Genomic DNA, 15837 nt, shown 5'->3' with positions numbered 1-15837 from the left:
TATCCATATATATGTCATCATATAGTTTTTACAAGTTTTAACGTTCGTGAATCACCGGTCAACTTGGGTGGTCAATTGTCTATATGAAACATATTTCAATTAATCAAGTCTTAACAAGTTTGATTGCTTAACATGTTGGAAACATTTAATCATGTAAATATCAATCTCAATTAATATATATAAACATGGAAAAGTTCGGGTCACTACACTATTCAGTGAAGAGGCAAGGAGAAAAGACATGGGCACAGATCAGACCCATGCCTTTGTCACAGAGAATCGGGGGAGACAGCGAATGAGTAGCAAAAATAAATGGAGAGGCAGAAGCAAGAGCAGGGGCAGGTCAGCTGATGGCAGAAAACCAACATATAAATGTCATCATTGTGGATTAGAGGGACATATGAAGAAGAACTGCTATAGATTGAAAGAGGAACAAGGTCAAAGCAGTTCACAGCCGAAGAATAAGGGTGGAGAAACATTAGTGACTATCTCTGGTGATGTAGCTTATTGTTCAACCCATGATGAGACATGCCTTCACGTCTCACGAGAAGAAACAGAATGGGTGGTAGATACTGCAGCTTCCTACCACGTGACTCCATAAAAGGAATACTTCACAACATACAAAGCTGGTGACTTTGGAGTTGTGAAGATGGGAAATTCCAGTTCCGCTGAGATTGTCGGAATTGGAGATGTCAGGATAAAGACAAGTTCTGGGAGCACAATCACTCTGAAGGATGTCCGCCATGTGCCAGATCTTCGGCTGAATTTACTTTCTGGGATAGCTCTCGACAAACAGGGCTATGATAGTCATTTCAGTAAAGGCACATGGAAATTGTCAAGAGGCGCTATGATAGTCGCTCGAGGACACATTTGTGGCACACTGTACAAGACTCATGTGAAGATCTGCACAGACAGTATTAATGTTGCAGAAAAGGAGGCTTCACAAAATTTATGGCACCAGAGACTCGGTCACATGAGTGAGAAAGGGTTGTCTACCCTAATAAAGAAGGAGCTTATCAATGTAGACAAGGATGCTGCACTAGATCCTTGCAATCATTGTCTATTTGGTAAGCAGCATAGAGTCTCGTTTAATTCCTCTTCAACGAAAAAATCAGAGTTACTCAGTCTGGTACACTCTGATGTTTGCGGTCCCTTGGAGGTTGAATCAATTGGCGGCAATCGATACTTTCTGACGTTTATCGATGATACTTCTCGAAAGGTGTGGGTATATTTCTTACGGACGAAGGACCAGGTGTTCGATTACTTCAAACAGTTCCATGTCATGGTAGAACGTGAGACAGGAAAGAAGTTAAAGTGTCTTCGATCCGACAACGGCGGTGAATACTCTTCCAGACAGTTCGATGCCTATTGCAGATCATATGGCATCCGACATGAGAAGACGGTCCCACGTACCCCTCAACATAATGGTATAGCAGAAAGAATGAACCGAACAATCATGGAATGTGTTCGGAGCATGCTCAGTATGGCTAAGCTGCCAAAGCCATTCTGGGGAGAAGCAGTCAGAGCCGCTTGTTATTTGATCAACCGATCTCCATCAGTACCACTGAATTTTGAAGTTCCGGAGAAACTTTGGTCTGGAAAGGATCCATCATACTCTCACTTAAGAGTATTTGGATGTTTGGCGTACGCACATGTATCCAAGGAGCTTAGGCAGAAGCTGGATGCAAGGACCACTCCATGTATATTCATAGGCTATGGAGATGAAGAATTTGGATACAGATTATGGGATCCAAAGGAGAAAAAGGTGATTAGAAGTAGGGACGTGGTGTTCCATGAAAGCCAGACAATATAAGATATTGAAAAACCCACAATATCTCAGAAGTCAAATGTTGCTGCTCAGGTGCCAGAGGCAACAACGAAATCATTCATGAGAAATGAATTTTCAGTGCAAGAAGAAATGCCAGAAGTAGAAGATAATGAGGAAAATGACGGTGCTGAGCAGGGGGAGCCACAACCCCATCTGCCAGACGTTCCAGCACCATCACAAGGTCAAGATGATGGTGGATCTCCTCAGAATATTCCAGAAGTTCGTAGATCTGAACGAGGTCGGATTCCATCGAGTAGATATCCAGAATCCGAGTACCTTCTACTTACTGAAGATGGAGAACCGGAGAGTTTTCATGAAGCAGTAACTCATAAGGATAAAGAAAAATGGTTGCTCGCAATGCAGGATGAGATGGATTCTCTGCAGAAAAATCAAACTTATGAGATTGTAGAACTTCCACGCGGGAAGAAGGCACTGAAAAATAAATGGGTGTTCAAGCTGAAAAAGGATGGTAGTGGAAAAGTGGTGAAATACAAAGCACGACTTGTAGTCAAAGGATTCCAACAGAAGAAAGGGATTGATTTTGACGAGATATTTTCACCAGTAGTCAAGATGACTTCAATTAGAGTCATACTTGGATTGGTCGCAAGTATGAACTTGGAGCTTGAACAGATGGATGTAAAGACAGCTTTTCTTCATGGAGATTTACATGAAGAAATTTACATGGAGCAGCCAGAAGGTTTTGAGGTTTCAGGAGATAATCTCGTAAGCAAGCTGAAGAAAAGTTTGTACGGTTTAAAGCAGGCACTTAGGCAGTGGTACAAGAAGTTTGACTCGTGCATGGTGAGTCACGGGTACAAGAAAACTGCAGCAGATGAGTGTGTCTACATTCAGAAGTTTTCTGAAGGAGATTTCGTTGCTCTTCTACTTTATGTAGACGATATTTTGATCGTAGGAAAAGACGTAACGAAGATCAACCAGCTGAAGAAGGAACTCTCTAAGTCTTTTGACATGAAAGACTTAGGACAGGCTCAACAGATTTTGGAAATGCAGATAACCCGAGACAGGAAGAATAAAAGGTTATGGCTATCTCAGGAGAAGTATATTGAACGAGTGCTTTCACGTTTCAATATGAACAATGCCAAACCTGTTAGCATTCCATTAGCTAACCATTTCAAGTTAAGCAAGAGTTCTTGTCCCTCATCCAAGGAAGAGATCGGGGAGATGTCGTCAGTACCATATTCCTCAGCAGTTGGAAGTTTGATGTATGCGATGGTGTGTACAAGGCCCGATATTGCTCATGCAGTGGGAACGGTGAGTCGTTTTCTCTCGAACCCCGGGAAAGAGCATTGGGATGCAGTAAAATGGATTCTCATATATCTTAAAGGTACAAAGAATCTATGTCTTTGTTACGGGGGAGCTGATCCAATCTTGGAAGGCTATACAGATGCGGATATGGCCGGAGATCCTGATAGTAGGAAATCTACTTCAGGATTCATTTACACTTTTGCAGGGGGAGCTGTTTCATGGCAGTCAAGACTACAGAGGTGTGTTGCATTATCCACAACTGAAGCAGAGTATATTGCTGCCGCAGAAGCTGGAAAAGAAATGTTGTGGTTAAAGCGTTATCTCCAAGAATTTGGAATCAAGCAAAAGGAGTACAAGGTACATTGTGACAGTCAGAGTGCTCTAGATTTGAGCAAGAACTCCATGTACCATTCCCGTACAAAACATATTGATATTCGCTATCATTGGATACACGAGGTAATTAATCGACAACTGTTGAGACTAGTGAAGATCCATACAAAGGAGAATCCTGCGGATATGTTAACAAAGGTGGTGACTCGAGAGAAGTTGGAGTTATGCAGAGACATAACTGGAATGTTCGTGGATTCGGCTGGAGGGGGAGAATTGAAAGTTTCCAGCCTACAATCTAGAAGCTCACCTTCTAGATGTTCAAAGTAGCCTCTTTGAACACCATGTAGAAGAAGCAAAGATGAACACGATGACGGCCGCCCACCATCTCCGTTCACACCCTTCCACCGCCATAGAATTTTTACTATAAATAGAGGTGCAAACCTCAATTGTAAATCATCCTAAATCACTCAGAGAAGTGTAATCACAACCTAGAGAGTGTGTGTGAGTTTGAGAGTTTTTTTTGTAAGAGTTTTGTAATACTCTGTAAATCTATTCTTGTGAGTAATAGAGTTGTTTTTCTCTCAAATTTGTATCTCCCAACGTCCAGGCGATCCCCTCTTCCTAACAAAATCGTCTAGTGGTTTGATCCAGATCGATTTGTATCATCTTGGTACTTGCTTTAGGTGAATTGACTATATTTGTTGGTTAAGAATCATCGAGTGTTTTTAATGTATAAGTGAGATATTGAATATTGATTTTTGTTCTTATTTTTGGTTATTTTGCTGTATGATTTTATAGGACTGCAGTTATTTTTAGACGATATAGTTTGGGAGCGAATGATAAAACATAATGATTAAGTGATAAATAGTTTAAAATCTGAATTTGATTGTGGTTAATTTCTCTAAGGTTGTGCCTCTGGTATCCTTCACTCTGTGCGGGCCAAACAGTTAAGCTAAAGCATTCCGGGTACGCTTTGCGCGATGGATTCGAAGAATTTCTTCCTAACGGGTGTGTGAGTGGCAAATGAGAGGGTTCGATGCCACAATTGTCATTTTAAAAAAAACAAATGCACTTGATTCAATACTGAATGGTCGAGGCAGTCAAACGCTCACCGAATTAGCTTATACTTATCTTCAATTACAGAAATAGAAATTAATATTAATATATTACGGAAAGATATATAATATGTGTTGTAAGGAGTACGTTTCTTAGTTGACTGGTAAGATGTAAAGTCCTCACTTCAAGTATTATAGAGATCTGAGACTACTATAATAAGGAATGTGATATAAAATATGTGTCATCATGTAATCGTGTTATATCAAAATTTGTTAGTATGACCTTTAAATGTTGATTTTTCAATTATTAATAGTATATTGCACAGTTATTTTTTTTTATTTTTTATTTTTTTCTGGTGGAACAGTCAGCTTCTGATTAATAAATAATGTTTTCAATCTATATGAGTGAAATGCTCAGATATAAGCATTCTTGTCCAACACACATAAAAGTAACCAAGTAGTAAGTAAGGTCAATGATAATGGCATATAGCACATCATCTGTTATGGGAGTACCTTTGTCATTAACAACACGCCAGTCGTCGTTGGTAGTTAGTTGTTGCATAGAGCGACACAACTCGTCAACCTTTCACGCTGGTAAAGCAAATTTCGTCGTTCGAAGATTTTGCATCAAATGTAAGATATGTTTAAAATTATGTATATATGAATATGAATGAATACCAAGATATAGCATCACTTGTTCTTATGTGTTCACATTTATTCAGCTTCTTCACAGTCTAGACAAGCAAATCTCAGTTTTCTGGTATTACTCTTTATGAACATTCTTTGTGTTCATTCAAATAATATATTGACTTTATTAAAATTTAAACTTATATTTTTTTTTGTAGAACCTTCAAATGACGAAAGAACGAATAAGGAAATTGTTCAACAATGTGGAGCTCTCTGTTTCATCATATGACACAGCCTGGGTAGCCATGGTCCCTTCTCCAAACGCACCCAAGTCCCCTTGTTTCCCTGAGTGCCTAAATTGGTTAAAGGATAATCAGCTTGATGATGGTTCATGGGGTCTAGTTCAAAGTAATTCACCAATACTTGTTAAAGATGCACTATCTTCGACATTAGCAAGTGTTGTTGCGTTAAAACGGTGGAACGTTGGGGAAGATCAAATCAACAAGGGTATGTACATGGATGTTAATTTTGAGCTTTCAATATCCTACTAGTTGTTTGATATTTTTTTTTATTTTACAGGTTTACGTTTTATACAGTTAAATAGTGATTTTGCTACCGATTACAATCAACCATCTCCAGTTGGTTTTGATATCATATTTCCTGGTATGCTTGAGTACGCGAAACTTTTGAACTTAAATCTCCCTTTCAAACAAGAACAAGTGAATCTTCTGCTACATGTGAGAGACTCGGAGTTAAACAGGTATATATATAGTAGTTTTATTCACTATATCCTTAATTATTACATTACTTTCTATTTATATAAGTTTTGTGTTAAAAGAACATTACAACAATTATAAATTACAAAAAACTACAATTCACATAATAAATTACATGTCATCAATATAAATTACAAAAACCAATATGCATACATTCACACAATAAAGTTTTGGTCTTAATTTGGATACTTCTGGAACAATGAAGCCTAAACTATTAGATAAATGTAATGCTAAAGGGTACTTAATTAATCTTAAATCTTTCTTTGTAATCATTACTTAGATGTGATTTAGAACAGAGGGAAGTTTATTTAGCATATATTTCAGAAGGACTCAATAAGTCTTATGATTGGAGCATGATAAATAAATATAAGATGAAAAATGGTTCTATTTTAAACTCGCCATCGGCAACAGCGGCAGCTCTTATTCATCATCAAGATGCTGGTTGTCTTAATTATTTAACTTCAGTTTTGGACAAGTTTGGAAATGCTGGTACTTATTCTGTTTACATTCATCCATTAAATTTTTGTATACACATTATGTACGTCCTAATATGTTACTACTAATTACCAAATTAAAAATGTGCCACTCTGTTTAGTTCCGACAGCTTACCCTCTAGAACTATATATCCGGCTTTTCATGGTTGACACACTTGAAAGATTGGGCGTCACACGACATTTCAGGGTGGAAATTCAAAATGTTTTAGACGAAATGTACAGGTAATTAATGTTCATTATGGTTTAGTCAGATATATAACCGAAAAATTTGTGTAACACAACTCATTTGCTTTACAAACTCACAGTAGTGTTGCATTGAAAACTATACAACTTTGTTACTTAAGAAATTAACATTGCCACATAATTAGATACTGGCTACAGCGTGACGAAAATATATTCATGGACGTTGGCACTTGTGCTCTAGCATGTAAAGTATTAAGGACTAATGGTTATGAAGTATCCTTAGGTATGTTCCGAAATTTAATGTATGTCATTTTCGCTAATCAAGTCTAATAAAGAGAGTTAAAAATTTAAGGATTATGGTGTAGATAACTTGAATGACGTCACAGAAGAAGGAGATGAATCTTTGGAAGGGTACAAGGCATCACAGATCAATTATCAACAAGATTCTTCTTTACGAAATGAAAACTTGGCGTCGATTGAATTTCTTACAAGGAAATTATACACTGCTTCTAACAACCTCAGTGAATTTATTCGCGAAGAGGTTATCACTTGCAATTGTCTCGTGTTTAAGTATATATATTCATATTATTATTGGATCACTAATCTCATCCCTAATGTAATGAAAAATTATATTGAATTATTAAAATATCAAGCAGGTGGAAAACCCTTATAGGTTCTCCTTCCATTCCGATTTGGAACGCATTTCCACAAGAAGTAATATAAAACAATATATTGTAGACGATACAAGAACTTTGAAAACTACATATCGGTGAGGTTTAAATTAAAAAAATTTCTGAAAAATTATAATGTTACATTTGACAACTACATAATTATGATGAATTTACTCTATTAATACTAGTTCATCAAACATTAGCAATGAGGATTTCCTAAGGTTAGCAGTGGAAGATTATAATGCATGTCAATCTATTTATCGTGAAGAACTTAAAGGTGTTGAAAGGTATGTTAGTAAACAACTTTTTTTTTCTTTCTTCAAGCATGTAATTGTTGATGTTTTCGAGATTTACTCAATAGATTTATGTTCTGATTTTAAGTTATATATCACGCTATCTCGATAGGTGGGTGGAAGAAAATAGTTTGAACAAGCTTGATTTTGCAAGGCAGTATGCAATCAATTGTTACTTCCTTGCTGCTTTAACTTTCTCCTCTCCCGAATTATCGGATGCTCGTATTTCATTTGCCAAAAGTAGCACTCTCATTGGAGTGGTCGATGACTTTTTCGATGTACATCAAGGATCAACGGATGAATTGGTGAATCTAACTCGTGCCGTTCAAAAGTATATATATATATATATTATCCGTAATTATGTTTTGCTTAATTTTGTTTCGAAGGAGCCTAGCTCATACTCTCACGCTCGTATTTGTATAAGGGTGCTCATGTTTGTGTTTTTATTAACTGTAGATGGAATGTGGATGTTGACACTTATTGTTGTTCAGAGGAAGTTCGGATTATATTTTTAGCAATTAAAGACATTGTCAATGGAATTGGAGACATGGCTTATAAATGGCAACAAAGAGATGTTACAAGTCATGTTATTAAAACTGTGAGCCTTTTATTCAGCTTTCAGTTTTATATATGGTCCTTATTTCACTCTCATATGAAGAATGACATGACATTACAATATAAAATATAATGGTATTCATTTTATGTTCTTTTTTAATAATACTAGTGGTGTGATATGGTGAAGAGTATGTTAACGGAAACTATATGGGCACGTGATAGTTTGGTGCCTACAATGCAAGAATACATGGAAAATGGTTATGTATCATTCGCAGCGGGTCCATCTTTACTCCATGCTCTTTACTTAATCGGGCCAAAGTTGTCAGAGGAGGCTGTTCAAAGTGCTGATTATCACAAATTATATGAGCTATTAAGCACTCATGGTTAGGGATGGCATCGGGCCGGGTTTGGGCCGGGTTTAGGTAATCCCAAACCCGAACCCGATTAAGAAACTATGTCCCAAACCCGGCCCAAAACCCACCGGGTCCCTATTTACTAACTAACTATCGGGTTTCGGGTTTCCCCATGGGTAAACGGGGATCCCGCTTACTTACTAACAATCGAGGTGACAGGTTTTCCCGCGGGTATAAAATATCCCATTTGATGAACTAGGCTTATTGTAGGTAGTATTTCTTGAACAATTTGTCACTAACAATTTATTTTACTTGAACTAACATCTAGACTTCCTATAGTTGCCACATTTTTATTGTAACTAATTTAGTCGTTCCTAATATATTGAACTATCTATCAGTAAAGATTTTCACCTATTCTATTCTTGAAATATACTTGTTGTAGGTACAAAACTACAAAATATTAAAGTTGCGATTACCACAAATAAATATATGTAAATATATTCAAATGAAAATTGAACAAGTAGCTTACTGACTTGTACAAGTGTAACATAGTCTTGTTATTAATATTAATTATAATAATTTATTGAATTTTAATATTACAAAAATACCCATCGGGCCGGGTATTCGGGTCGGGTAAGCGGGTTTTTAGCTAAACCCATCCCCGGACCTGAACCCGGGAAAAAAATTAAAATCATAACCATACCCGGCTCAAGACCCGCGGACGCAGACTAAACCCGGCCCACTAATGTCGGGTCTCGGGTTTCCCCATCGGGTATGGGTATTTTTGCCATCCCTACTCATGGTCGACTTATAAATGATATTAGAAGTTTTAAGGTATATATATTTTTCACTTATTTTTTTTTAACAGCAGTACGGATCACCCAGGGGACTTAACCACCCACGCGTTCATCTCTCACAGTTGCATAAACCTGTTGGGTTTATTAGTGGGTTTCCAATATGATGAAGCTTTAACCCAAAGTCTAAAGCCCAACAATTTAGGCCCAAATAGTTTGTTGACTTGGTCAAACATTTGAGGGCATTATTTTGAATTGTGTCCAGCTATCTTCAATTGATACGAGAGAGAGAGATCAGATTGAGATCAAGAAAAAGAGTGAAAAAAACTCCATTTTCGTCTACAGTGACAGCAGGACAGAAAAGAAACGATCCCCGGAGATCTAATCGTTGGATCTTCATCAAATTTGGGCTGTGTCTTCCTGACATCAGTGCCAAGGTTTTCAACCGTTGAATTCGTCTAAAGAGGTCTGTAGCTCAAGTTACAGCAGGTCGAACAGTAGCAGAATTTTGGGTGATGTTATTACTCTTTTGTCTTTAATTTCTTCATATACTTGTTGATTATTGTTGTTCAAGAGTATGATGATGTTGTATACCTCTAGTTGATCTAGAGAAGGATTATTGTATTGCTCTCCTTGTTGATGATAGTGGAATTTAAGTGGCTTACGAGTCCCGTAGTTTTTACTCTCGATTTTGAGGGGTTTTCCACGTAAAAAGTCTCGTGTGTATTGTGTGTGCTTTGTTATTTCGTATTTGCTGATTTGGGACAGAATTGGGGCTGATTTGTGGTGATTGTGGTATACCTTATTTGTTAGTTTCCTCACGGGTTCATACGGGTCGGGAAATGCTTGTCAAACGGGTTTGTTTCCGCTTTGTAGTTTGCCCGTTGTGACCATTTTCCCATCAAATTGGTATCTAGAGCTAGGTTATTTGATTTGACTTGTGTGAAAGATGGAAGCTAATACAAGTAAGATGATTAGTTTAAATGGTTCAAATTATCATGTTTGGAAAGGTAAAATGGAGGATCTTCTTTATGTGAAAGATTATTATTTGCCTGTTTTTACTGAGGATAAACCTGAGGAAAAATCTGATGCTCAATGGAAAATTTTACATAGACAGGTATGTGGGTATATTCGGCAGTGGGTTGATGATAATGTAGTGAACCATATTATTGGGGAGACTGATGCTAAAGCCTTATGGAAAAAGCTTGAGCAGTTATATGAACGAAAGACTGGAAATAACAAGTTGTTCTTAATTAAGCAGATGATGGCTTTGAAGTACCATGATGGGACTCCTATTACAGATCACCTAAATGCATATCAGGGTATTATAAATCAGCTTGCAGGTATGGGTATCAAGTTTGAGGATGAGATTCAGGGTCTCTGGTTACTTGGTACATTACCGGACTCTTGGGAGACTTTTAGAACATCTTTGTCCAACTCTGCACCGAATGGTACTATCACCATGAAATTGGCTAAGGGTAGTATTTTGAATGAAGAGATGAGAAGAAAGTCACAAGGTTCCTCTTCACAGTCAGATATCTTGGTCACAGAAACACGGGGGAGAAGTCATAGTAGAGGTCAGGGTAAAAGAGGCAATCATCGTAGCAGCTCACGCAAAGGCAAATTTGCTAATGTTAAGTGTTATAATTGTCATGAAAAGGGGCACACAAAGTGGTATTGTCCAAAGTTGAAGAATGAGAAGAAAAAGGCATATGACAAGAATAAACAAAAGAAAAGTGATGGTGGTGATGATTATAAGGTTGAAGTTAACGCTATCACAGATGAGTTCTTTGTTTGTATTGATTATGATATGATCAATCTTACTCATGATGACACGAGTTGGATTGTTGATAGTGGTGCTACATGTCATGTTGCAATTTGTAGAGATCACTTCTCATCTTACACTCCAGGTGACTATGGATTTGCTAGGATGGGTAATGCCGGGTTATCAAAGATCGTTGGTATTGGAGATGTTTGTTTGAAATTTGACACGGGAATGGAGTTAGTTTTGCATAATGTAAAACATGTTCCGGATATGAGACTTAATGTTATTTCAACAGGCATTCTTGATGATGATGGTTATTATAACGGTTTTGGTAATGGTATTTGGAAACTAACTCTTGGTTCTATGATAGTGGGAAGAGGCAAGAAAGACTCAAGATTATACATCACGCGTCCGAAGATCATCCAGAACATTGTTAACGCAGTGGACAATGTTGATTCTACTGAGTTGTGGCATAAAAGACTTGGCCACATGAGTGAAAAGGGGATGTCTATCTTGTTTAAGAAGAATGTGTTGTCGGGTGTTAGTGATATTAATTTGAGTAAGTGTTCTCACTGTTTGGCAGGGAAACAGACCAGAGTTGCGTTTAAGAGTCATTCTCCTTTTCGAATGGAGAACATACTTGATCTAGTTCATTCGGATGCTTGTGGGCCTATGAAGACTAGGACACTTGGTGGATGTTCCTACTTTGTTACATTCATCGATGATCATTCCGGGAAGGTGTGGGTTTATACCTTAAAGTCAAAGGATCAAGTATTTGAAAAGTTTAAGGAATTTCATACACTAGTTGAAAGGCAAACAGGGAAGAAACTCAAGTGTATTCGGACTGATAATGGCGGTGAATACATTGGCAGATTTGATGCTTATTGTAAGGAGAATGGTATTCGACATCAAAAGACTCCACCAAAGACACCTCAGTTGAATGGCTTAGCAGAGAGGATGAACAGAACTTTGGTTGAGAGAGTTAGAGGTTTGCTTTCACATGCAGGGTTGTCCGATTCCTTTTGGGGTGAGGCTTTAAATACGGCAGTTCATATTATTAATCTAACCCCTTGTGTTCCTTTGCATTTTGATGTTCCTAACAGGGTTTGGAGCGGCAAAGATGTTTCTTACCGTCATTTACGAGTTTTTGGATGTAAAGCTTTTGTTCATGTTCCCAAAGATAAGAGGTCAAAGCTTGATATGAAGACTAAGCCATGTGTATTCCTCGGCTATGGTGAAGATGATTTTGGGTACAGGTTATATGATCCAGTTCAGAAGAAACTTGTACGAAGTCGAGATGTTGTTTTTACAGAAGATCAGATGTTAAAAGATGTTGAGAAGACAGATTCAGTTCCTCAACCTAGTACTGATCTTGTTGATTTGGATCCAGTTACTCCACAACATGTTGGAGATGATGTTCAGAATGATGAACATGGTACTGATGTTGGTGATGCTCCGGAGCAGGTAGAGATTCCAGTACCAGATGTGCCCCCATTTGTCCCACTTAGGCGGTCTACCCGAGACCGTCATCCTTCTGTTAGATATTCTGCTGATGAGTATGTATTAGTTACTGATGGGGGAGAGCCAGAATGTTATTCAGAAGCAATGAAAGATGAGCATAAGAAAGAGTGGGGTGAAGCTATGCAAGATGAGATGAATTCTTTGCATGAGAACAATACTTATGAGCTGGTGAAGTTACCTAAAGGCAAGAGAGCTTTGAGAAACAAATGGGTATTCAAAGTGAAGACTGATGAGCTTACTTCACAACCAAGGTACAAAGCTAGGTTAGTTGTTAAAGGATTTAGCGAGAAAAGAGGTATTGATTTTGATGAGATTTTCTCTCCGGTCGTGAAGATGGGATCTATTCGAGTGGTTCTTGGGTTAGCTGCTAGTCTTGATCTTGAGGTTGAACAGATGGATGTCAAGACTGCTTTTCTTCACGGTGATTTGGATAAGGAAATCTACATGATGCAACCTGAAGGTTTTCGGGTTAAAGGTAAAGAAAATTATGTTTATAGACTTCAGAAAAGTCTATATGGGTTGAAGCAAGCACCGAGACAGTGGTATAAGAAGTTTGAGTCGGTTATAGGAAAGCAAGGCTACCGAAAGACAACTTCAGATCATTGTGTTTTCTTTCAGAGGTTTGGTGATGATGATTTCATTATATTGTTGTTATACGTTGATGATATGTTGATTGTTGGTAAAAATATGAAAAGAATTGCGCAGTTGAAGCGAGAATTGAGCAAGTCTTTTGCTATGAAAGACTTAGGACCAGCAAAACAGATTCTTGGCATTCGGATTTTTAGAGATAGAGGTGCTAAGACGTTACATATATCACAAGAGCAATACATTGAAAAGGTGCTTAGTAGATTCAACATGGGGAATGCTAAAGTGGTTAGTTCTCCTCTTACTAACAACTTTAAGCTAACAGATAGAGATTGCCCTACTTCAAAGGAGGATGTTGAGGAGATGGATAAAGTTCTATATGCTTCAGCGGTTGGTAGCTTGATGTATGATATGGTGTGTACTAGGCCTGATATAGCTCATGTGGTAGGTGTTGTTAGTCAGTTTATGTTAAATCCGGGTAAGAAGCATTGGGAAGCAGTTAAATGGATTATGAGATACTTACGAGGTACTTCAAAGCTGGGTATCACATTTGGAAATGGAAAGCCGATGCTTGTTGGTTAGACAGACTCAGATATGGCAGGAAACAAAGATAACATGAAATCCACTTCTGGATATTTGATGACTTTCGCAGGGGGAGCAGTTTCATGGCAATCAAGGTTACAAAAGTGTGTTGCATTGTCTACAACCGAGGCTGAGTATATGGCAGCAACAGAAGCGTGCAAAGAACTACTGTGGATGAAAATATTTCTACAAGACCTTGGGTTTAAGCAATCACGATATGTGGTTCTTTGTGATAATGAGAGTGCGATTCATTTGGCTAGAAATTCTATGTATCATAAGCGGACAAAACATATAGATGTGCGGTATCATTGGATTAGAGAACGTCTTGAAGATGGTTTGTTTGAACTTGATAAAGTTCACACCGATGATAATGGTTCCGACATGTTTACAAAGGCTTTAGCAAGTGAGAAGCTCAAGGTATGTTGCTCGATCGCTGGGATGGCGAACTTTTCCTCATAATTGGAAAGGGGGAGATTTGTTGGGTTTATTAGTGGGTTTCCAATATGATGAAGCTTTAACCCAAAGTCTAAAGCCCAACAATTTAGGCCCAAATGGTTTGTTGACTTGGTCAAACATTTGAGGGCATTATTTTGAATTGTGTCCAGCTATATTCAATTGATACGAGAGAGAGAGAGAGATCAGATTGAGATCAAGAAAAAGAGTGAAAAAAACTCCATTTCCGTCTACAGTGACAATAGGACAGAAAAGAGACGATCCCCGGAGATCTAACCGTTGGATCTTCATCAAATTTGGGCTGTGTCTTGCTGACATCAGTGCCAAGATTTTCAACCGTTGAATTCGTCTAAAGAGGTCTGTAACTCAAGTTACAGCAGGTCGAACAGTAGCAGAATTTTGGGTGATGTTATTACTCTTTTGTCTTTAATTTCTTCATATACTTGTTGATTATTGTTGTTCAAGAGTATGATGATGTTGTATACCTCTAGTTGATCTAGAGAAGGATTATTGTATTGCTCTCCTTGTTGATGATAGTGGAATTTAAGTGGCTTACGAGTCCCGTAGTTTTTACTCTCGATTTTGAGGGGTTTTCCACGTAAAAAGTCTCGTGTGTATTGTGTGTGCTTTGTTATTTCGTATTTGCTGCTTTGGGACAGAATTGGGGCTGATTTGTGGTGATTGTGGTATACCTTATTGTTAGTTTCCTCACGGGTTCATACGGGTCGGGAAATGCTTGTCAAACGGGTTTGTTTCCGCTTTGTAGTTTGCCCGTTGTGACCATTTTCCCATCAAAACCGCCCTCAACTGCTGCCCAAGAGGAAACCCGGCACAATCCGAGGACATGGGCAGTAAAACCCTTCCTCCCCCACTGCCCCCACAACGCAATGTGCGAAAGGCACCCTTGGGTGGAATTCAATGGTAAAGGGGCAACATTGTGTGCAATGTTGCACCCTACAGGAGTCGAACTCCTGACCTTTCGCTAAGAGAAGCAGACCACTACCACATGAGTTACAACACAAGCTTATATATATTTTTCACTTAACGCGAGCTTCCATATATTTAAAGGTTTAAGTGCTTAAAATTCAATTAACTAAAATCTTACATTAGTATTAGTATTGTATACACTATGCAGATGTACATTTTGTGTAAGAAACTTTTTATATGTATTTTCATGACTTCTTCACAACTTGTAAGAATGCACATGCCGGCCAATCAATATAAAAAAAACTGCATACAATAAGAACAGATAACAAGTGACTTAACCATATATATTCAAAACATGTTTCTAATTAACATTTTGTGTTGTTAATGCAGAGAGACATGGAGGCAGGAAGATTGAATGTTGTGTCATTGTACAACAATCATAAAGTAAGTGGGATCAAGAAAGAAGAGGTGATAGAGGTGATTAGGATGTTGATCAACAATCATGAGAGAAAGTTATTGAATTTAGTTTCGAAAGAAAAAAGCAACAGTATTCCAAGAGCTTGCAAAGATGCAATATGGAAGATGTGCAATGTGGTAAACCTTTTATACTCGAAAGATGATGGATTCATTGAAAATCCGATCATTGAAAATATCGTAAATGAAATTATATATAAACCGGTTTCTCACACGTTGATAAATGAAACCAATGAAGACTTGTAATCGTCTCCTAGCAAGAGTATACCATGATTTAGGTAACATAGGATCAGGGGCGAATTTAGAGG

The 15837-nt window shown here is 37.9% G+C and overlaps 1 protein-coding gene across 1 annotated transcript; it reads left to right on the top strand.

Annotated features, from left to right (window-relative positions):
- The first annotated feature begins 4955 nt into the window (after positions 1-4955).
- On the top strand, positions 4956-15775 carry LOC139840560 (ent-kaurene synthase 1, chloroplastic-like). The gene is made up of 15 exons (XM_071830823.1): positions 4956-5109; positions 5199-5236; positions 5322-5610; positions 5683-5863; positions 6160-6368; positions 6475-6595; positions 6742-6839; positions 6922-7097; positions 7213-7325; positions 7416-7514; positions 7633-7851; positions 7977-8118; positions 8245-8450; positions 9223-9262; positions 15446-15775. The coding sequence occupies exons 1-15, from the start codon at positions 4956-4958 to the stop codon at positions 15773-15775; spliced, it is 2415 nt and encodes an 804-aa protein (XP_071686924.1).
- Positions 15776-15837: the final 62 nt, after the last annotated feature.

This window comes from Rutidosis leptorrhynchoides, chromosome 4 (assembly GCF_046630445.1).
Source record: "Rutidosis leptorrhynchoides isolate AG116_Rl617_1_P2 chromosome 4, CSIRO_AGI_Rlap_v1, whole genome shotgun sequence".
Lineage (NCBI taxonomy): Eukaryota > Viridiplantae > Streptophyta > Magnoliopsida > Asterales > Asteraceae > Rutidosis > Rutidosis leptorrhynchoides.
The sequence above is the reverse complement of the archived record's forward strand: the minus strand, read 5'-3'. Positions and strand labels throughout refer to the sequence as shown.

Excerpts from the sequence above, each read along its gene's own strand:
- LOC139840560 (XM_071830823.1), top strand. The coding sequence starts at position 4,956 with ATGGCATATAGCACATCATCTGTTATGGGAGTACCTTTGTCATTAACA. Across the intron at positions 6,596-6,741 it reads GTTTTAGACGAAATGTACAG|ATACTGGCTACAGCGTGACG; the intron begins GTAATTAATGTT and ends CCACATAATTAG. Across the intron at positions 9,263-15,445 it reads ATGATATTAGAAGTTTTAAG|AGAGACATGGAGGCAGGAAG; the intron begins GTATATATATTT and ends TTGTTAATGCAG.